The sequence below is a fragment of the Megalobrama amblycephala genome, linkage group LG9, assembly GCF_018812025.1.
Source record: "Megalobrama amblycephala isolate DHTTF-2021 linkage group LG9, ASM1881202v1, whole genome shotgun sequence".
In the NCBI taxonomy this organism is placed as follows: domain Eukaryota; kingdom Metazoa; phylum Chordata; class Actinopteri; order Cypriniformes; family Xenocyprididae; genus Megalobrama; species Megalobrama amblycephala.
The window spans coordinates 21,903,146-21,925,566 of record NC_063052.1 but is presented as its reverse complement, the minus strand read 5'-3'; the positions used below and the strand labels follow the sequence as shown (position 1 = coordinate 21,925,566).

At 37.7% G+C, this 22,421-nt stretch overlaps 1 protein-coding gene across 1 annotated transcript in view; it reads left to right on the top strand.

The window, feature by feature from the left end:
* The window catches only part of grin2da (glutamate receptor, ionotropic, N-methyl D-aspartate 2D, a), a 108,797-nt gene that overhangs the window by 54,354 nt on the left and 32,022 nt on the right, over positions 1-22,421 (top strand). The window contains exons 4-6 of the mRNA XM_048202070.1: positions 1,090-1,418; positions 19,722-19,836; positions 21,074-21,279. Of these exons, the coding sequence (XP_048058027.1) occupies positions 1,090-1,418; positions 19,722-19,836; positions 21,074-21,279 (650 nt within the window). The remainder of the gene's footprint in view (positions 1-1,089; positions 1,419-19,721; positions 19,837-21,073; positions 21,280-22,421) is intronic.

The window sequence follows — 22,421 nt, the reverse complement described above, 5'->3', positions numbered from 1 at the left end:
CATGAAATATGAATGTTTATTTAAAAAAAAAAAAAACGTTTATAAAGGTAAAAAAAATCCCTAAAAATCAAAGGGACAAATATCACAAGTATGCTGAATTATGTAAGTAAGAGCTGATAGAACATTGATGAGAATATTGTTTCAGATTTTTTTTTTTTTTAACCGTCCGTTTATTTATTTTTTTATAAGGAAATAAGACCCACAGCCATTGGAGAAAAAAAAAAAAAAAACATTTGGGGGAGTAGTTCAATAGCCAGGTCCTAGTCTTGCCCCTGCTGGAAGGTCTATTGATTCCACACTTCTACTTTCTCTACAGTTGTTATACTGTAAGAATTGTTTTGGAGGTTTGCAGGTCACCAGTCAACAACCCTCAAGAGTAGTTTTATCTTCCTGTCAGGAGCCTGTGGCTACATGTCTACAAGTAGGATAAGCAACACATCTCCAGCAAAAAAAAAAAAGACCCTTACACATCAAAGTAATTTTAAGATGTCTGACATCTCTGACCTTTTTCTGAAATGTGTGTGGAAAAAGCCCTCATACACCATGTCCCGGGTTTGAGGTTCATAAAAACACCCTTGGTCATGCTAAGGATATTGAAGAACGCGTGCTAGTGCATGAATAACAAGCTGACCGGATCACTCTGTTCCGATAGGGCAATTTCTGAAATCATAGAAGTATCATGAGCAGCCAGAAAGAGCTTATTGAGCTTGATGACTGTAAAGTGTTCATTATATCTGCTTGTGACATGGCATGATATTCATGTTCGAATAATATTCGTGTTCTTCAGTATCCTTAGCATGACCAAGGATGTTTTTATAAACTCCAAACTTTCTTTTTCTTCCATAATGTGACATATTTCAGAGTAAATCAGGATATTTAATGAGAAAAATATGTAGATCAAGTTATTCCAATTTTATTAAACATTACAAAGACTTTTTTTCTCTGCAGTAATTTACAGCAATGATCATTGTGCACAATAAAACCAGGAATGAGCAATAAGTAAATACATTTTGATTTTATGTTGAATTTAAAAGGAAAAAGTGGTCCCTTTGAATACTTATTCTATTCTCGCTCTACCACTCTTTACAGGTACGACTCCTGTATTGCTCACAGGAAGAGGCGGAGCACATTTTTAAGGCTGCATGGGCATCAGGGCAGGCTACTCCCTCACATATGTGGTTTGCGGTGGGCCCGGCTCTGTCAGGACTTGGTCTTGAGGGTCTACCCAAGGCTCTGTTCGCTGTGAGGCCACAGGGATGGAGGGACGAGCCACGACGGCGAATTGCAAAGGGTGTGTCCGTACTGACGCACGGTGCTATGGCTTTGCGTAGGGAGTATGCTGGGGCTCGAGGGACGAGCTTCGCAGGGAACTGCATGATGGATGGAAATCAAACCCAGAGGGTGCCAGATAGGATCAGGTAAGCAAAGCTTGCTGCTAAGTTCACGGCTTTGTTTGATGTACACCCATGTCTCATTCAAAAATAAGAAGAAAGAACTATAGTATGAATATGAATTTGATTGGATGAAAATCTGTGTAGTGCAGGATCAGTCCTCAATTTTTGGTTTCCTTTTTTTTGTAGAGAAAGACTGTAAATAAATGCACTTCAATCATGACAACTCTCGGAGTGGATTAAATTCAACCAGCATTTATTGGCATAGGGTATGAAGTATACATGGCTTGATTTTGGCGTACGAGATCTGCTACGTTGCTGCTGTTGCTGCTGCTACTGCTGCTGCAGTTACTGCTGCTGCTGCTGTTGCTGCTGAGCAAATACAAATTGTTCAGCTTAGTCAAATAAAACAACAAGGAAAAGGCTGCTGCAAGAATGGTAGAACCCCCGTAGCAGATCTCTACAGGTGGCGCTGGGGAGGAGGAGGGATAACAGCGCTTCACATTGCGCAGCTTGTCGATCGCAGGCTAGGGTACGATATATATGGTTGCGTGGATATGGAATTACTTCCGATTGGCTGATGCCATGGCGTAGAAAGAACCAATCAGCGTTCGGTTAGAGTTTCATGAGTGAACTTTGTATATATCCACTAAAAGCAGATTCTGTCAATATTTTAGAGTTCTTAGACTTACTTAGACATCGGGCGACAAGTTTTCTCCATCTACATCTATCCATCGCAGTAGCTGCGACTTCATCCCACGACGTATCAATGAATTTAAGGTCGGCTGTGAAAGTGAAGCGCTAGGTGATACGGGGGCGACCATGTCCACGTTTACCACCTGGTGGGATCCAGTTCATGGCCACTTGAAGGAGGGCTGCCATAGCATGCTGAAGATATGCCCTGCCAAACAAAGCCGGTGTTCTGCAACTATGACATCCAGCCTGTTGAATTAGGGCTGCATAATGAATCAAATTTTTAATCACAATTACGATTATGGATGCCACGATTTTGTAATCGTTCAAAGGCGCGATTACAAAAAATATCTACTTACATTATTCTACGTGCTTAAGCGGTGTGTTTAGACCATGTGAGAGGTGAATCATGACTACTTCAGAGTCTAAAAGGTCTAACCCAGCACAAAAGGAACTACCAGTGACGTAAGTGTATGCTGATTGGTCGAACGCACGTGAAACACCAGCACCCGCCATTTTTAAAAAGCTGTGTATACTGCCTATATATTTACTCCACAAACTAACTCTAAAAACACGCAAAACAGTGATAGATGGCACTCTAAACCTTACGCTAAGGAGAAAATCCTTTGACTTTGAGCAGACCAAGCCAAACATGAATATGTATTTCTGCTCAGCTAGCGACATTGGGCATCAACCACATGGCAAAAGCTAATACTTTTTCTCATATACTGTCTTCTTTCTTTGTATAAAAGTTCTATCTAATAACGTATTAGGCAGGACCGCAAACTTAATGAAGCCAGAGAATGCGAGCACTGTGTGTTCAGGCTCTGGCTGAGCTGTTCTCAGCACCATCAAAATAAATGTCCGCTGCGGAAAATGGCCCATATGTCAATTTTTTTTTTTTTAATTAAAGAAGAAACCAAATCGATGTACAATTGACATTTGAGGCTTAATGCTATAGAAAAGCAATAAAAAATTCAGGAAGAGTGTTTTCAGTGTTTCAGTGTTTTTTATTTTTATATAAAAATATGGCATGCAGTTGCTTCAAACAATGGTATGAAGCTATTCAAATCATTCAATGTAAATTGTGATAATTGTAATTAATAGTCGCAATTACAATTTCAAGGGAATAATCGACAATTATGATTTTTGTCATAATCGTGCAGCCCTATGTCGAATCCACTCTGTCGCCACACCACTTAATTTCGGATTTGGTCAGTGTAGCGTATCTTGTGGATACAGCGGAGGCGTCGATGATGAAAGGCGTTTACCTTATTCCGAACACGAGCCAACATGCTCCATGTTTCGCTAGGCCTTCCAGCATTAACTTTGATTTTTGGTGTTAATTCGCAACCCGACCTTTGCCGCTTCCTGGGTCAGTCATGTCGTGGCTACTTGTAGCTGCAGATTGTCTTCCACAATTAGCGCTACATCATCCACAAACTCCAGTTTGGCCAAGCAGTTATGGTCAAAGGTCCAAGGGATGCCAGCCCCAACATAATCAGTTGACTTTCTCATAATGAAGACCATCACTACAAGAAACAGCATAAGGGACAGAATACATCCTTGTCAGACACCCGCCTTGATGTCAAAAAAATTGATTTGGTCTTAATGCAGCATGACGATCTTTAAAGAGTATTAAGAGTACACTAACATATAAAATAGCATCCAAGCTAAAATTTGAATCCACAAAACGTGAGATCTTTAGATAATCACGAACAAGTTATTTATTTATTTTATTAACCATGATCTGCACATGATCCAGCTGCATTTGAAAGAATAAAAGAATAAAAGTATACTGACCCAAATGCAGTCCAGACTGTTCTATTTAAAATTGTTAAAGCATTCATTTGATAAATATTTATTACTTTTTGGTTGTAATATATCTCTCCACAGACTCCTAACACAAACTGAAACTCTTTATTTCAAGCTGTGCATCACTGGTGTTAATTATGTATGAACACTACATTGACTTTTACTGTTAGAGGAAATGGCCCTAAACCGGGTGCATCATGAGCGGCAAAAAAAAAAAAAAAAAAAAAAAAAAAACTACAGAGTTCCTGTTTCATCTCTTGCAGTGCAAAATTCAAAGATAGTGCCAAACAGTGTGACTGTGATGACTGAATCAAAACCCTGTGTTGTCTGTTACCTGGGTCTCTTTTCAACTATAACCCAATGAGGCCACATGTGTTCAGTCACACACACAGGCCCTTAACCTGCGTTTGATTTGTGTTTGACAACCCATACTGCAGGGATTTGCTGCCTGTCAGTCATACTTCTCACAAATCACTCAGTCTCCAAAAAAAAATCTGGCCCCAAACATCACCGTTGACTTGTCTTTTATGGTGGAGAGAGCTCTCTCGGAAGTGTTTGTGTCACTCAGGCATGAACTAAGGGAATCATAAATCTTTTAAGCACCTTCAAAAGTCAATCACTTAAACATGCCATCAGGTTAGGTTAGCTGACCCTGCCATTTCATTTCCATATTGAGCGACGTTCTCTCAAGCCCACTTTACTAGCACGATTATCAATCATCAGGTTTTGTTTGATGTGACATCTGCATATTAGGTCTAACCAAAGTTATCCATATTTTAAAGTTAATTTCTCTACTCTTTGCCTGAAAAGGGATTTGCTTCTCTACCTCAAAGTATTGCAACATCTATTCCTTCAGGGGAGCCAGTGGACAGCCTGTACACTTTAAGACTTGCTGCTATATTTTGCTCAAGGTTTTCCCATTGATCTCTGTTCATTAGCACTGAGCACGGAATCACATCTATAGATCCTTTACGAGTGCTTTCATATAGGAATTGTTTTCTTCCTTATTTTAAAATCATTGCAAACTGCCTTTGAGCTTACTTGTATTCATGTATCTTCATGTGGGTTGAAGCAGTGGTCACAGAGTACATTTTTTGTTCTCTAATTAATTTTCTAAAATGGATGGATGAGTCTCCAAAGAACATGTCTGTCATATTTCAGTTCAAAAATAAATATAAAAAATAGAAATTATTCTTTGCCTATTGCCTATTTTTAGGACCATTAAGATTGTGACACTGCAACATTATTTTCATGACAAATAAGCATATTTTCCTTCCATATTCTCATTACAGCAGTATATCAGGATATTTTACTTTCAATTTTATTTGTTATTCTCATTATTTTCAAACATGATTCTCATTAGGTTCTCATTAAATGACCTTACATTTTAAATAATATACCATTATTTATTCCATTATATAGTAATGAATGAGTTTTTTTTTTTTTTTTTTTTGCCACATTGTGGTAATGAGAATTTGGGGGGAAATTGTCAGGAAAATAATGTCACAATGCAAAGACAATGTTCCCTTGAACACCATTAGCTTTAATTGTATGGACAAAAGCAGTATTAAAAATATCACCTTGAGTAATTGATGACAATATTTTTGAGTGAAACAAATTTTTCTTTAAGCAAAATATAATTTCTATTTCTTTTGATCGTCAAATGAAATATGTCCTGAAGATATTTCATGACAGGTATGGTGAAATTCATGTCTCTTGTGGTTTATGATTATGATATTGATCAAGCTTTCTGAGCTATGAAGCTATGAATGTTTGATATTTGAGCTTGTGGTCATGTCTTAGTGAAGTTAAATTGATTTGTATAATGGTGGTCAGTTAGATAATATAGCATATTTTATTAATATGATTAATCTAAAGTCCACTTTTGAGTTGACGGAATAATGAAATCACATCCAGCATGATCCACAGTCCAGTCAACGGAGCAAGTTCACAGATTACAGCCACGGTTACTGAATATTATTCAGGTTTGACCGTTGCACGTATGGCCGTTTACTTTGGGAGCAGTATATTACAGTTATTCCATTTAAATATGGAGGCATATGTGCCGAGAGCTGTTCCTAAATCAGTCATTAGAGGCAGGAGACAAGGGTGCTGGCATTACTATGAATAAGCATATTACAACAGACCTGTTGCCCCCTACTGCTAACTTTTTGTTACTGCCTAAGCTAATGGAGTGTGATGAATGCTCACCTGCACTCCTGCCCACTGTTATTCACCCTTCATTGCCTTTCTCCTTTCAACTTTTCACCCTCTTTTTGGGTTGTTTTCTCTCTTTTCATTCTTGTTCTGTCATTCTTTTCCCCTCCTTTTCACGTCCTCTCACTCTTTCATGCCTGTGCATTTCTCAGTCCCTGCACTCTTTCATAATAACTCTCCTCTCTCATCATGTTGACATTACTTCCCCCACTCTAATTCCATCTCTTTATCTCATACTCTTCGCTCTTCCTCGCACTCATTCCTTCCTGTCCCCCTCCTTTTCTCCTACCCTTTTGTTGGCCCCCACTGTCTCATCCCTTCATTTTTCCTCTCCGCTCTCGTCTTGCCCCTGCGGGCGGCTCTAAAGAGGCACGCATGCAGTGTCGTTTTGCATGTAAATAGGATAATTGGTTATGGTGTGCTGAGTGCAGGGGGAAATATCACAGACTGTCACCAATGGAACTGATCTCGCAGCCACCCGGCTTCACCCACACACACTCAAACTCAATCTTACTCTCACTCATTCATTCACTCAAGGTCTGCTCCATCCCTCATTCGCTCACTCTTACGCCCACTTCCTCTTATTAATTCACGCTGTCTGTGCAGGATGTCGCAGCAGTATTGACGTCTTCAGCCAACTTTGCCAACTCTCTCTCTCTCTCTCTCTCTCTCTCTCTCTCTGGTTGTTTTAAAACCTAGAGAGTTGCTTATCTAGACACATTTCTGGACATCACAGGCACATAAGAACATTCTTACTTTTGTTGCATTTTTGTGCATTATTGATGTGTGTGAATTTTTCTTGCATAGGCTTAATTTTTGAGCATCAAACAGATCTAGGTGCAATCAAATATTTTGGAATCAAATTACATAAATATCGTAGGTACATTTTTACAAACAGATTTTTTGGGAATCCTAACTGCATTATGGGTGGGTTTTAACATTATGTAGAACATTTTTGGGCATCATAGATTCATTTGAAGGGTGGTTGTAATGAAGTTCAAGTTCAGGGAAGGAGGAGGCAGAAACCGGCGAACGTTCAACATAATTTTAATCCAAAACTAAACAAACAACAAAATGAAAGTAAAGCTGCAGCCCCTCACAGAAGACAGCTGCTGCATATGAACATAACAAAAGACAACAGAAATGTCGTCTCTCGTCCTTCACTGTTGTCACTCCTCCTTTTATCCTTCTGGAGCTCCTTTGTGGGACTTGAGACCGGTGTGGCGCACAGGTGATGCTCATTAGCGCTCACGCCACCGGCCTTGCTCCATTCCCACGGCTCTCTGCCTCACCCTGCTTGCCACAATCATACTGTAGATGCTTTGAAGGATTTAGACAATAATTGTCTACATTAACAATTGTTGGGCATCATAGATATGTGTGAAAGGTCTGACTTAATCCATTGCAACAAGCAGCATTTTTGGGCAGCATATGTGTGTCAAACATTCATAGACAGCAGTTTTGGGCATTGTTAGAATGTTCCCGCCTAGATAGCCCTAGATAATCCTATAGGCCTCTTTTGGGCATTATACACTTTTTGTTTTGTTTTTTTGGACATGGGTGCTTTCAAACATTCCTACATAGACCAAGATGCGTTTGTAGAAGTTACTCCAAACCATATTTTTGGGCAGCTTTGTCATATTGAATGTCCATAGCCAACATTTTTGGCAATCATGGGTACGTTTAAATGCTGCTAAACAGCATTTTTAAGAATTAGATGCATGAAAGTGTTCCATTATGTGTGCTTTCAAACATTCCTACATTGACTATTTTTTGACATTATAGATGTATTTGAATGATCTCATCTAGACTTTTTCAACAAGCAGCAGTTTTGGGAAGCATATACAGTGCTGCTTGAAAGTTTGTGAACCACTTGCAGAATCTGTGAAAATGTGAATAATTTTAACAAAATAAGAGGGATTATACAAAATGCATGTCATTTTTTAATTTAGTACTGCCCTGAGTAAGATATTTTACATAAACAAAGTTCATAAAGTCCACAAGACAAAAAAAAATAGCTGAATTTATAAATATGACCCAATTCAAAAGTTTGTGAAACCTTGATTCTTAATACTGTGTGTCATTACTTGGATGATCCACAACTGTTTTTATGTTTTGTGATGGTTGTTCGTGAGTCGCTTGTTTGTTTTGAGCAGTTAAACTGCCCAATATTCTTAAAAAAAATCCTACAGGTCCCAAAAATTGGTTTTCAGTTTTCCAGCATCTTTTGCGTATTTGAACCATTTCCAGCAGTGACTGTATGATTTTAAGATCCATCTTTTCACACTGAGGAAAATTGAGGGACTCAAACACAACTATTAAAACAGGTTCAAACATTCACTGATGCTCCAGAAGGAAACATGATTCATTAAGAGCCGGTGGGTGAAAACCTTTTGATTTTGAAAATCAAGAAATATTGTACTTAATTTTTCTTCTGGCAAACATTTAAGTGTCTTCTGTTGTTTCCGAAGGGCAGTACTAAATGAAAAAAAAAAAAGATATTTAAATAAAATAAGAAAAAAATTGGACATCATTTTCTTGTTCAAAAGTTTTTTTGTGTATGTGAGGGTTAGCGTACAGTGTGTGTCACGCGAATTCCATCATCAGAAGAGTACGTGCGTACTGTACGTGCACTGCTGGATTTTTGTTACCATGCATACTTGTATGCACAGTTCGCACATGTGCATTTAAATTTCTTTTGTTTGTTTTTTTGGTTTTTTTTTGCAGTAATTAGTTTATCCACAAGGTATGGATGTCGTGCCCTGGGGGCATCAATTCACAAGGTAGTCGAAGAAATCCTGCAAAAAACAGAACAGATTGCTACAGCAACAAATGAGGCCTACTGTATATAGACGACAGATTGTGCAAAGAGGTTAGAAAGTACGCTCATTTGTACAACTCTAGCATGAAAGAATACAAATATATTTATATGGGTTGCAACTCGTGGCAAGACATTGCTCAAAACTGAATGCATCGAACGCCTGTGTATAGTATACTTAAAAAGTATAGTGTTTGCAAAGTATAGTGAAGTATACTTGGCTCAGTGAAGCCTGCATAGGGAGCAATGACATTTCCTCTCTCAAGATCTATTAATGTACTAAAAACATATCTAAATCAGTTCATGTGAGTACAGTGGTTCAATATTAATATTATAAAGCGACGAGAATACTTTTGGTGCACCAAAAGAAACAAAATAACGACTTATATAGTGATGGCCGATTTCAAAACACTGCTTCAGGAAGCTTTGGAGCATTATGAATCAGTGTGTGGAATTAGCGGTTCGGAGCGCCAAAGTCATGTGATTTCAGCAGTTTGGAGGTTTGACACGCGATCTGAATCATGATTCGATACGCTGATTCATTTATGCTCCGAAGCTTCCTGAAGCAGTGTTTTGAAATCGGCCATCACTATACAAGTCGTTATTTTGGGTTTTTTTTGGCACACCAAAAGTATTCTCGTACTCACATGAACTGATTTAAATATGTTTTTAGTACATTAATGGATCTTGAGAGAGGAAATGTTATTGCTCCCTATGGAGGCCTCACTGACCCATCGGATTTCGTCATAAAATATCTTAATTTGTGTTCTGAAGATTAATGAAGGTCTTACGGGTGTGGAACGGCATGAGGGTGAATAATAAATGACAGAATTTTCATTTTTGGGTGAACTAACCCTTCATAGACAGCATTTTTGGTCTTTGGTCATCTGCCCATGATCCCAAAAAATCCTGTCTAGGTTTCACTAGGCTTTGGAATACCCTGACTTTCACTCATAGGGTAACCATATTGCCAATGTATACAGCCACATTAAAACTGCTTTGAGACACTCTCTCTTTCAAACACACACATACACACACAGCTGCAGAGGGCAGTGCTTCTGCTCATCACCATACTAATGCCGCTTTAATGGACACATTAAAACCCCTCAAATGTTTCAGATGTTTAAACACCCCTGTGATTTTTAAACATTCCACATTTCTCCTTATCCTGTCCTAGCGTGTGTGCGACTCACACTTTTCCCCCCTGCTTCCTCTTCCTTGTGTCTCCAGGCTTTTTCATTTCACATTCTTTGTGACAGTACATCACTGCTACGTTTCCATTTTGTGTCAGGCTCACGCTCTCTTTTTCCTGCCTCTCTCTTTCTCGTCTTCATTGTGATGACACAAGTGACATCTGTATTCCGCTACGTGCTGTGCTTTAGGTTGTTTGTTCACCCCACAATGTAAGGCATTAGCGGAACACATGTAATGTCAATGGCTGCGTCGCTATGACAACCTTGCAGGGGTCTAGAGCGAGGGAACGAGGAAAGTGTGAGTGCTGGCATCGCAGACTCGAGGTTGTTAAGATTGTCACGCTCTCCATTGGACTCTCGAAACGAGTGCGAGATAAATTAATTACACTGGATCGGACGTTTTCTTTAATTGCCGATCCAAAGCAGATATCGTGTGTGACGGATCGAAGAAGTTTGAGAGTGATTTGTAAACTCGATTATGATTCCCTTGTGCCAGATCTGAGTGTGCATGGAGAAAAAAAAAATGTGCCATGAAAAATGAGCAGTGTCATTCATAATCTTCATTCCGTATTCCAAAAAGTGTTTAGTGTGCCATTTCAAGACGGAGGATTGAAGTTTGGCTAAGCAATACCGCTCACATTCTATTAAATGGGGCATTAAACCAGAAGCGGGCCCGCAGCCGTCATTGCGACCAACGCTTTGAAATGAACATAATCTCTTATATAGAGCCTGTCATAAATTATGGATTAGATATCAAATGCAATTTCTCCCAAAGACAGAAGTGAAAAGACTTATGAGACATGTCTCATAAAAACGAGCCGAGCGTCCCGTGCAGTGACGGGCTAAAATAAAAAAAATGAAAAACGAGCTGGTTGAAAGAGTCTTTTTCTCTGGCCATTACCGCGTCACCAGTAAAAAAGAAAACTGCTGACAAATGCTTGATGAGAGATGTAGTTTACAAATGCGGAGGGGAGAAAGATACTCTGTTGTGATGTTCGCGTTTCACGTCCCTCTGTTCCAGAATTTCAGTGCTACTCTCATGCTCCTAGTTGTCATGGCGACTAACAAGAGCATCTCGGCAGCATTCTAAGAGCTCCAAACACTGAATATTGAAAACAAGCCACTGGCGAGATGACTGCCATGTCCTGCCGCTGATCTGGAAGTGTGATAAAAGTGCAGTCGGAGCCGTGGCTGCAGTGCTTTAGGGCATGTCATTCATCCTCCATCCACTGAGTTCCTCTTTTTAAGATTCATCGATTCATTCCTCTGTGAAGTTTATCCTTTATGTTACCCATGTTTTTTCCATCCATACATCCATCCATCCAATTTTGTCTCCATAAAAATAAGTATAAAATGATAATGATATGTGTCGTAAAAAACAGCAAGGAGATGGTCTAAACATTTAAATAATTTATTGATAATGTTTTCTGTGTTTTCGGCTACAGAGATGAAGTCGACGATGCTGACTTGTCATCTCCGCAGTAGTGGACACATCTATATGCACTTTTTTTTTATACAGATTACATAATCTGAGAATATTTTTTTTCCACTTTAATTGGTTGAAAATCACTTGACATTTCAAGCTTTCTATAGCTATATTTCTCATGTCTGTGAGGCAGGTATACACTGAGTTTTGGTTTATTTTTTGACGCGGTTACAGAGACCGAGACGGCAGAAAGCGCACCCCATTCCAAGGCACGACGTTTTTATTGTGAGTGTACTCAACCCTGACCTAGGGCTGTGAATCTTTGGGTAAACAGTGAATCGATTCGATTCACGATTCATAGGTGTTCGAATCGATTCAAGTGTCACGTTCCTGTTCACTCCGGACTCCATTTCCCATAATCCTCCCTTGCCTATCACATGCACTCACTCCACCAATCACCTATTGCCACATACTCCTGAAGCTCTTTACCTGGACTATTTAAGACTCACTCACACACCACCTCATTGCGAGGTCTTGATTCACCCTGTGTCAATTCTGAGCATTTGTATCCTGTCTGCCTGTCTGTTATTGATCCTGCCTGTTTCCGGTTTATGATTCTCTGCCTTCTACCTTTGGACTGTTTATTGTTATCTGGACTGTGAACGATATCTGCCTGCCCTGAACTACTGCCTGTATCCTGACCACGATTCTGCCTTGCCCTTGCTGTTCCTGTTTGCCCCTGCTTTGACCCTGCCTGTACGACCACTCTTGCTTTAAATAAAGCTTGCAAATGGATCTCTGCCTGAGTCCCGCTTCATTACATCAAGAATGATTTTTGCAAATTCAGAACGATTCGATTCGAGACAATTCACATTAAAATTTGATGCGATTCGATTCTGCATTTTTATATGCATTCACAGGGTTATTGAAATGTTTCCCCCAATGTGCCTTAGTCAGGGTGCGAATTACACAGCGACTTTCAGGGGGTCAGAGTAAGGGCAAAAAAGAAACAACCTTTTGTTCATTGTTAATGTTGGTTCATGTTAGTTTTTTAATGATGCTACATAACTTTATTTTAATAGCCTAAAAAATGGCTTTTGTAGAAATTTACATAAGACAAAAAGGCTTTAAAAGTATTGTTAGTTCATGTTAACTATGGTGTAGGATAGTGTAAATGGCTACACAACCTTATTAAAGTGTTCCAGGTACATTAAACACACGCTTACATGGAGAGACTACCCTAGAATATTGTGCACTTTCCCAACTAATCCTAAACTATCTTTTTTCACGGAATAGTAAAAAAAGCCCTTTTTGTTCTCTTTATAACGCTGTGAGAGCGCGAATGACGGCGCACAATGTCTCCATCAATTTGCGCATGTAGTAATTTAATGTTTATATATTTTAGGGATGTCCAGATCCGATCACGTGATCGGAAATCGGGCCCGATCATGTGGTTTCAGACTCGATCGGAATCGGACGTTACCTCCCGATCAGGACTCGGATATATATGTATATATATTCTCATTATTTTTAACACATCTATAGTGATGCGGTGGCACAGAGTTAGGCCTGTTTCACACTGCAAGCGTAAGCGGCGCGTGAGTAGCGCATATTTTTTTCAGCGTGCATGTCAACCAACGGATGCATTCACACAGGCAGCAGGAGCAGCTCGTAAAGCGTCAGGCAGGAGCAGCTCGTAAAGCGTCAGGCAGGAGCGTCGCGTAAGCAGCAGTGCCGCGATCGTCTCGGCACCGAGTCTATCCCTGTGTCTCAATCAGCTCCCTAGCTCCCTAGGTCGTGAATAAGTATAAGTGAATGTGGCTGATACCCTGATCAGTGCCCTGACTACTGAACTAGGGAGCTGATTGAGACACACGCTGCGCTGCTGACGCGTAATTAAAGTGAAAGCACACTTTTGATGGACAAAATAAATATAATTTCACACAAAAAGTGTTCAAAATGCACACAATACGCATGTCTAATGTGTTTTAACAAGAATTTGAGTATGACAGAAAAGAAAATTAAGAATCAAAAATAATAATAGAAGATTTACCCATTTAAACTTGTTTTTTATTATTCAGTTTGGGTTAAAGTATGGTGTATTATAAAAAACTAAAGTAAACTAGCCAGAAAATATGATATATATAAACATTATTTTAGTTATTACACAGACTGCAGCATACCCAAATCAAACCAAATATATTTGTTTTTATATTAGCCTTTTTTATATTTACTGTTGCACTAAAGTGAAGTGAAGTGAACAATTTATGTTATTTATTACTTGATTGTTCAAGCTACCTCACAGAAGTGCTCTGTTTGTAATTAAATAAAAAATAAGGAACGTCCTGGATCTGTTTTTTTTTCGCTCTTCTTTATTCTTTTTTTGATGTATTATAGAAGTATCGGATCGGGACTCGGTATCGGCAGATACTCAAAATCAAATGACTCGGACTCGGACTCAAGGGCAAAAAAACCTGATCGGGACATCCCTAATATATTTTAAAGTACTTTATCGTTATTGAATCTGATTAATCCGATTCTTAGCATTTTACATCGATTATCGACCGAAAATAACAAGTGAATCATTACACCCCTAGCCAGACCCTTTACAGTTTTGAATGATTTATTACTCTTATCTATATGACCAAAAATGACAGAGTATTTTAAGTTAAATGCAAGTGATCTCAGTGATTTTTTACTGAGTTTTTGAAATTTCAAAGGAACGCCTCCCAAAACTCGTGCACGAGTATTGGAACACGAGTGTTTACCACCGGCATTCGCTGTGTCGTGTTAGTGGATTCATTATGTCGGACTCACCGCAGGTAACTCATAATCTGCAGTTGTTACTCCTGTCTCCTGACAAAAACATTGCATGCAGCGCCTGTAGAGTGTGGAAAGTTACTGGAGAGCACAGCCGCGCACGTCTCTCACAAGGAACGTCACAGCAGTGATTGACAAGCCAGAGGGCCAATCCGCGCACGTCTCTCATAAGGAACGTCACGGCAGTGATTGACAAGCCAGAGGGCCAATCGTTTACGCGATGATCACGTAAACGATTGGCTGATGTTTTTAAGGCCATACCTCGTGCACAGATGATGTATATTAATATTATTACTTTCAGTGCACCTAATAAATAGTCTTTTATCAGTTAGTAAAGACAGTTTCAAGTAATATTGCAAAAATGTATAAAACAAAACATCCTCTTTAGCACCTTTAAGTTAACTGTCATGCAGTAAGAGTGCTACTATTCATCTTCCACACTTCGCACAAACACTTGAATGCGGCAGATATTAGCACACATTTTTCTTGGTTAACGTTAGAGAGAGCGGCCATGTAAAGTTGCTACTACTTACATGTTTCAAATTATAAGCCATATTTGAGTTCGGTGAATGATAGGTTAACTTTGGATTTCCTGCCAAGCATACTGTAATTACCACAAGGACTTGTCATTAATGATCTGTCCGTCACAAACTGCATGACTTCACCACTTCCTGTGGAGGTTTTTTTTCTGCGAAGTAATGCAAGTAACTTGGTTTTCCCATTTATTGACTGACATCTCTCCTGACTCCATGTTGATAGAAATCGGGAGTAACATGCAGAGGCGTTGTGTGCGCTGTATGAACATGATGGTTATTGTAGTTGTTGACTAAAGTAAATATGTTACTCATGTCACTTGGATAAAAACATCTTTAGTATTCCTCACAAAGAATAAAAACTGTAAAATGCAAACTCTGAATATTATGCAAACCTGCAATAATTAGATATTTACTTCATATAAATACAAATATACTTTATGTATTTAATCTCACTTTATTAACCAATGTCTTTGCTGCTGAATTTACCGTCCATCCATCCATCCATCCATCCATCCATCCATCCATCCATCCATCCATCCATCAATCCATCCATCCATCCATCTATTCGTCTATCCATCCATCTGACTATCTATCCATCCATCCATCCATCCAACTATCCATCTGTCTATCTGTCTATCGATGATCAAATTCAACCAACCATTTGGTGTGAAATGGTCTTTACATTTGTAAAACCTTTTTATAATTAAAAAACAAACAAGCCAGCCCAGCCCAGGTGAGAAAGACACATTACTTTCCATAAAACTAAGTAATGCAATTAGTTACTTTTTTCATTACTTTTAATATATACAGTATATATATATATATATATATATATATATATATATATATATATATATATATATATATACAGTGCTTCCCACAGGTTTGAAATATACTTGTGGTGGTAGCCGGGGGGAAAATCCTCCTATTACCCACGGCACAAAAATGGTCTACTACTGTCACAGAACCCTTGTTTCCCTGGACTTCATTTCCCAAGATCCTCCTGTTTCCACACCTGCACTAACTTCCCTCGTCAGCTCCTCATCAGCACTCATCACCTGCACCTGGACTCTATTGTCAGCACTCCCCATATATTGCACTCACTCCCTTCACTCCTCGTCCGTTCTCTGTTTGTGTTAGTGTTTTGTATGGTGTTCTCTGCCTTCGTTTATATTAAAGTATTGAATGTATTGTGGAAATCCGTATCTGCCTCATCTCTACACCAGCAAACGTAACAACTACATGTGACAAGCAAATAATGTGTGATTGTTAACAGTATTTTTATTTATTGAAATTCATTTTAATTACATAGCATAGTATTACATTTAATTACATACTAATATTATGCATTATTATGCATTGTGAATTATGCAAAATTACAGCATTTAAATGTTTATCCTTTTCCTATGTTCTCCTTGCTGTCATATAGTTTCTCTCTCAGTGAATGGGACACAGATTTTACTAGTAAAATGTATATAAAATGTATAAAATTAATAATATATGTGTCAAATAATGTTCTAAATACAATTTATTGTGTAACCAAAATACCAATAATGCCCAAAAGAAAAAGAAAAAAACTTTTAATTACTTTGACTTTTGACTACTTGTCTTTTAATTATAAACAAGCCCGAAATACACTGGGACTCTTATTTTGAAATGTCTGTACTATTGCAGGCTGATCCTTCAGATTCTTACAATCGTATAAAACATTTTATATAAAGGCCATGAAGTAGACACTGTAATAATTCATCAACTTGAGTTCATTAGCAATCGCTTGGCATAAATCTGCACTTTTCACTGATTGAGAATCACTTTGAAGCAGTCTGAACCATGATCTGAACCAAGCGGCAACCTCCCCCAGTTTCTCGTGAAGCCAATACGGAAGTAACTTAAACTGCGATTCATCGACTGGCCGCTAGGGACAGGCTGCAAAAGGGAGCAGAATCTCATTGACCATCATGTTAAAACAGCCAAGTTTACAGCAGAAAAAAACATGTTTACAGTCTGGTTCAAATTGTGTTTTGGTCTATACTGCTAATTTTGCCCTTCATGACAACTCTGAGGGGGGTGAATTTTTTTATAACTCATCTGTTTAAATTATATTAAGCCTTAAAGTTCTGCATAATTAAGGGCGTGGTCACTTGAGTGACAGGTGGATTGGCGCTGCTGTCTGTGAGCCGTCATGTTACCTCAGCTAATTCTAGCCACTGAATTTGGCATCTCAGCCGTATTTGTGCCTTTTTTCTGGATTATTTTATACAGTATATGGCTTGCTGCATACTCGAGACAGATGTCAGTCTGTGTACATGTGCTCGCATGCGGAACACACGTTGTTGGATCGTCGTGGCATTGGCTAAACGTTTTGTTCCTGAGATTTACTACAATGACAATACCAGGAGGATATACAACTCCGACAGCACTGCTTGGATATAACTAAAACTGCTGCACTATTTTGAAAAAAATATACTTTGGACAAGTTGATTTTTTGTGTTATTTGCACACCCCACACAAATTAATTAGCCTACTGGTGTTAGAGCATCTAGCGTTATAACGTTATCTTAAAAATCACCGTAGATTGACAGTAAAACTTTAGTACTTTCTAATGGTATTGTTATCTTTATTAATATTTTAGATAGTATCTAAGATAGATATGCTAGGCGGGCGTGGTTTCAGCAACAAGTCGCATGGGCTCCAACTACATCCCGCCTCTTTGCCCATTTTCAGTTATCCGTGAGCAGTGATGGGAATAACGGCGTTATAAATAACGCGCGTTACTAACGCAGTTACTTTTTTCAGTAACGAGTAATCAAATGAATTACTTTTTCTCCCGTTACAACGCCGTTAGCGTTACTGACAAAAAAAATGCCACGTTACTATAATTGAGCTCACTTAAGCGGTTTTCATCCGAGTAAGCTCTCTCTCAGCCACAGGACCTGCAAAGTTTTTTCTCTGGTGTGTGCTGCGGTTAGTCATACACAAATATAATTTTAAACTGATAATAATGTATGATGCGCTGTGTGTGTGTCTGTCAGAGCATGCGCGCAAAGCGCAAGCTCAAACCAGAATACCCTTTTTGATGCTTGATCGAAAATATGTGAAATGAGTTTTTTTCTAGTCGACTAGTAGTTGTTCATTTAAGCTATTAGTTTACTAATCACATTTATATTAATTTAATTTCTTAAATACTGGAGAGAATAAACCATAATAAGGAGCGTTTACAATGGCTATATAGCACTCAAGGGCACGCATAATTGCCATAAAGAACCGGCAAAAGTAATGATTATGAGTGTGACAAAAACAGCAAGGAGACATTTTAATTGTTTATTAATAAAGTAATGTTTTCTGAATCAGTGTCGGCTGCAAAGATGAAGTTGACATTGCTGATTCTTATTGCTGATCATCTGCTCATATGGACACGCCTAGAGAGATAATGCACATTTCATTCGGATTAGGCTATATAATCAGAGTAGCCTCTTTCTTTTTGTGTTTAATTACTTCATTTTCGTTAAAGTAGATATTTCAAGCATTCTATAGATATATTTCTTATGTCTGCGAGGCAAGCAGCCTCTGAGTTTCGGTTAATTTAGCCTATAAGACGCGCTCCAGTTCACGCGCCAGTGATCGCGCCCGCGCCTCCATGCCATGATTTTATTGTCTGCTATATTTGCTTGTTATATATTAAATCCAAGCAATTTGTTGATGAAACATTGATTAAAATTAAGATACAATTTTTACAAAACGAAATTCACTTTAAAAAGAGGCTTTCTATAAAACAAAACTTAATGAAGTGTTTAAAATCATGTCTGACCCACTCCATGTCTCCCGATATATTTGCGCATCTTATGATGCATCTTACTCACGCTGTTCACTTTTCATAATCAAATAAATGGATTTAAAACATAACATAGGACTATTTAAACATCAATATGAAACTACGTTTTCTTTAATGGCTACCAACACAGTACAGAGAAATTTCATGTCGTGAGCAAGAGCGGATCATGAGTCAGGAGTCGCATCAAGAATAATTTATTCTTAGACTTATATGTAATATTGGGGGCATTCAATTTATTTGGCTTTTTTTTTTTTTTTTAAAGTAACGCAATAGTTACTTTCCCTGGTAATTAGTTACTTTTATAATGATGTAACTCAGTTACTAACTCCGCTACTATTTGTGAGAAGTAACTAGTAACTATAACTAATTACTTTTTTAAAGTAACGTGCCCAACACTGTCCGTGAGTGACATGTGGTCACGTGCAGCTAAGATGGCCGCGGCCTCATTTACGCGTCAAAACTGCTGTTCAGAACAATATAATATAATTTATAATAATAATAGTAATATTATAATAATATATAATATATTCACTGTAGCCATTCATTCATCCATTTCTTCCTTCTTTTTTTTGTTAATTCATTCATTCATTTAGCTTTACTTTTTCCTTTAGTTTTGTATCCTTTTTTTTTATTTTACTATTACTATTTTTACTATTTTACTGTATTAATTAATTGATTCATTCATTTGGTTAAGCAGTTGTACCTTCAGTTTTCTGTCATTCTGTAAATCAAATTCTTTTTTATGTTCATTGAGATTCAGTGTTGTCATTTCTGTTTAATGTTCAGCAGAGAAGGTTTGCTTTAGAGTCCCATAAGCATTCAGCACAAATCACACACACCACCCCAAGTGGAGAGGTGACTAATGGAACTCCCATCTATCACTCTTTATCTCTCACTGCTCTCTCTCTCCTTCTCTTTATCACTTTCACTCAGACTCCTCCTTTATCACCCTTCTCTTTTTTCCTCTTCTCCTCCTGCAGGTTCTTCAGTAACATAACTCTATCTGGACGGGACTATTCCTTTAATAATGACGGTTATCTGGCAAATCCGCTCCTGGATGTTATCTCCTACACTGCAGGAAGAGGCTGGGAGGAGGTAGGGGTGGAGCCATTAGTATGCTTAAATGTGTTTAGATATTCATGGTTATCACCGAACTGTTTTAAATGCAGCTCCCAAGTGAGTTCACATTTTGCCATGCCATTTAAATGCAATATAATTGAAATGTGAAGAATGCATCTGAAATGAACCATGTCGCATAAAGAAGGGACTGAAGTACATCAAAGAATAAATATATGCACATTCACATTATATTACAATACATTTTGTGCAAAGCAAATCAAATCAAGTAAGTCAAGGTCACTATGGTGCTTTTTTTCATTGGAACTGCAATTTTTAAAGCATTGAAACAGAAAGTGAAATTTATGTTTATAAACATAACTATCATTATCATTGTTTTATTACATTCTTTTATACTTTGTACATGACAGTACTGACCAGTAATTTTCGTATTCAGTACTTTCAGTACATATACTTCTACATATCATGCTACATATTAAAATCTTTAAATTCATGGTAAAAAAAAAAAAAAAGAATTATAAAAATGACTAGTCTGCTGTTCATATGCTTATTTATGTTTTACTGTATAATTCGCAATGTTCCTGTTTTTCCAATAACTTACCAGTTATTTTAAATTACTCTCAAAAGGGAAATGGTTTACAGGCCAGTGCACTTGAATGCAATTGAGTGGCAATTGCTAATGATTGCATATACAGCATTTTCCTGGCAAATGTCAATAAGTCATGGGAAATAATAGATTTTTGCCGGAACATTTTTGGTATTGGTTATTCATGCACTTTTTGACAGTTTGAAAAGGCTGGTTTCAGAACTACCAAGGGAGCTGTAGAAACAGTAAATCATTCATTGTTGAGATACTGTAGAACAAAGGTCTTTTTTTTTTTTTTTTTTTTACATTTAATTGCCATATTCACTGACAGATGGTTTGCACCTGAGATTGGGAATCATGTGAACTTACAAAGGTGTCATGCTGCAGTCGCTTTGAAAGGTTTGGGTTTACGTGTTAAAAGGTAAAATAGCTGTCACTAGGGTGACAGGCATTTTATATGTTCTGTAGCTTCAAGCATCTAACTTAATAAAGTCGGGACTACCCTAACAATTTAAAGAATGCCATACAGTATAGGAAACAGACAGAAAGGCCCTGCCAACAACAATCATATTTAACTTCATCAAAGCACCATTATGAAACATTTTGCATCTGTCTGAGGTCTCAGAAACGTGTTTGTACCATTTTAATGGCATCTTGCTATTGTTGTAGGTAGGTTGGTGGGAGAATGGAGTGTTGCGTCTGCGTTACCCGCCCTGGTCCCGGTACGGCCCCTTCCTCAAACCTCTTGATGATTCCCAGCACTTGCGAGTGGTTACTTTGGAGGAGAGACCATTCGTCATCGTAGAGCCTGCTGATCCTGGAACAGGCTCCTGCATCAGAGACTCTGTTCCATGCCGTCTGCCACTCAACACCAGGTCAAGGTTCAGTCTGTGGATTTCTAGACTAGAAATGTTAAACCTTTGGGGTTATCACTTTAGCAAATGTGGCAGTGAATATGCAGATGTTACAAATTACATTCACATTACCCCAGGGGCATTAATTCCCCGTCCTGTCACTAGCACTGATGGAATTTAAATAAATTAGAAATTCACGTAGAAATGGAAGAGGTTGATCAATGATTGTTCTTTGTTAGAGCACTTTACTTCATTTACCTTATTTAAATGGAGAATTTCTCCAAATTCTTCATGGTCTAGCATATACAGCGCCTGGGTGAATCACACAAAAACTGTCAAAAGCATGCCCAGATAATATTTCACCTCAAAATTAAAAGAAAGATAATGGAAATTAGATTTTAATTAGATTATGATTTTGTTTAACCAACTAAATTTTTCATGAAGGAAATGAAGCCTTGTTTAGGAACATTAAGATTATTTTACATGACATTTTCATTATAATTAAGCCTATTTACCCCCAGATACTCAATACCGGAATGCAAAAAAGTCTCGTTCTCATTTTTTGCAGAAATGAAAACAAGACTTTTTTGCATTCCGGTATTGAGAATCTTTGGGGGTACATATGCTTAATTATCATGAAAATGTCATGTTAAAAAAATAAATAAATAAATAAATATATATATATATATATATATATATATATATACACACACACACACACACACAGTCAAACCAAAAATTATTCAGAAATTTTTTTTATTTTTTATATATTTTTGCTAGTGGCTGCAGGACACTTTAGTTCATTTATATAAGTGAGGATAGCAAAATAAAGTAAACTATATTATACACAAAAATTCTTCATACAGTGGAACCAAAAATTATTCAGACACTTTGACCTAACCATGTTTTGCTTAAGTGTTATCTGACATTATTAAGATTCATTTTTTCAACAGTTTAACGCTGAGATCTTGTCATATTTTATTACCATTTTTTTAAACTATAGTGAATAAACTGTATTAATTAATGAAATGTTCAAGGTGTCTCAATAAATTTTGTTTTACTGTATATATATATATATATATATATATATATATATATATATATATATATATATATATATATATATACTCAAAAGGCTAAAATCTCAAAAATGTTTTTGCAAA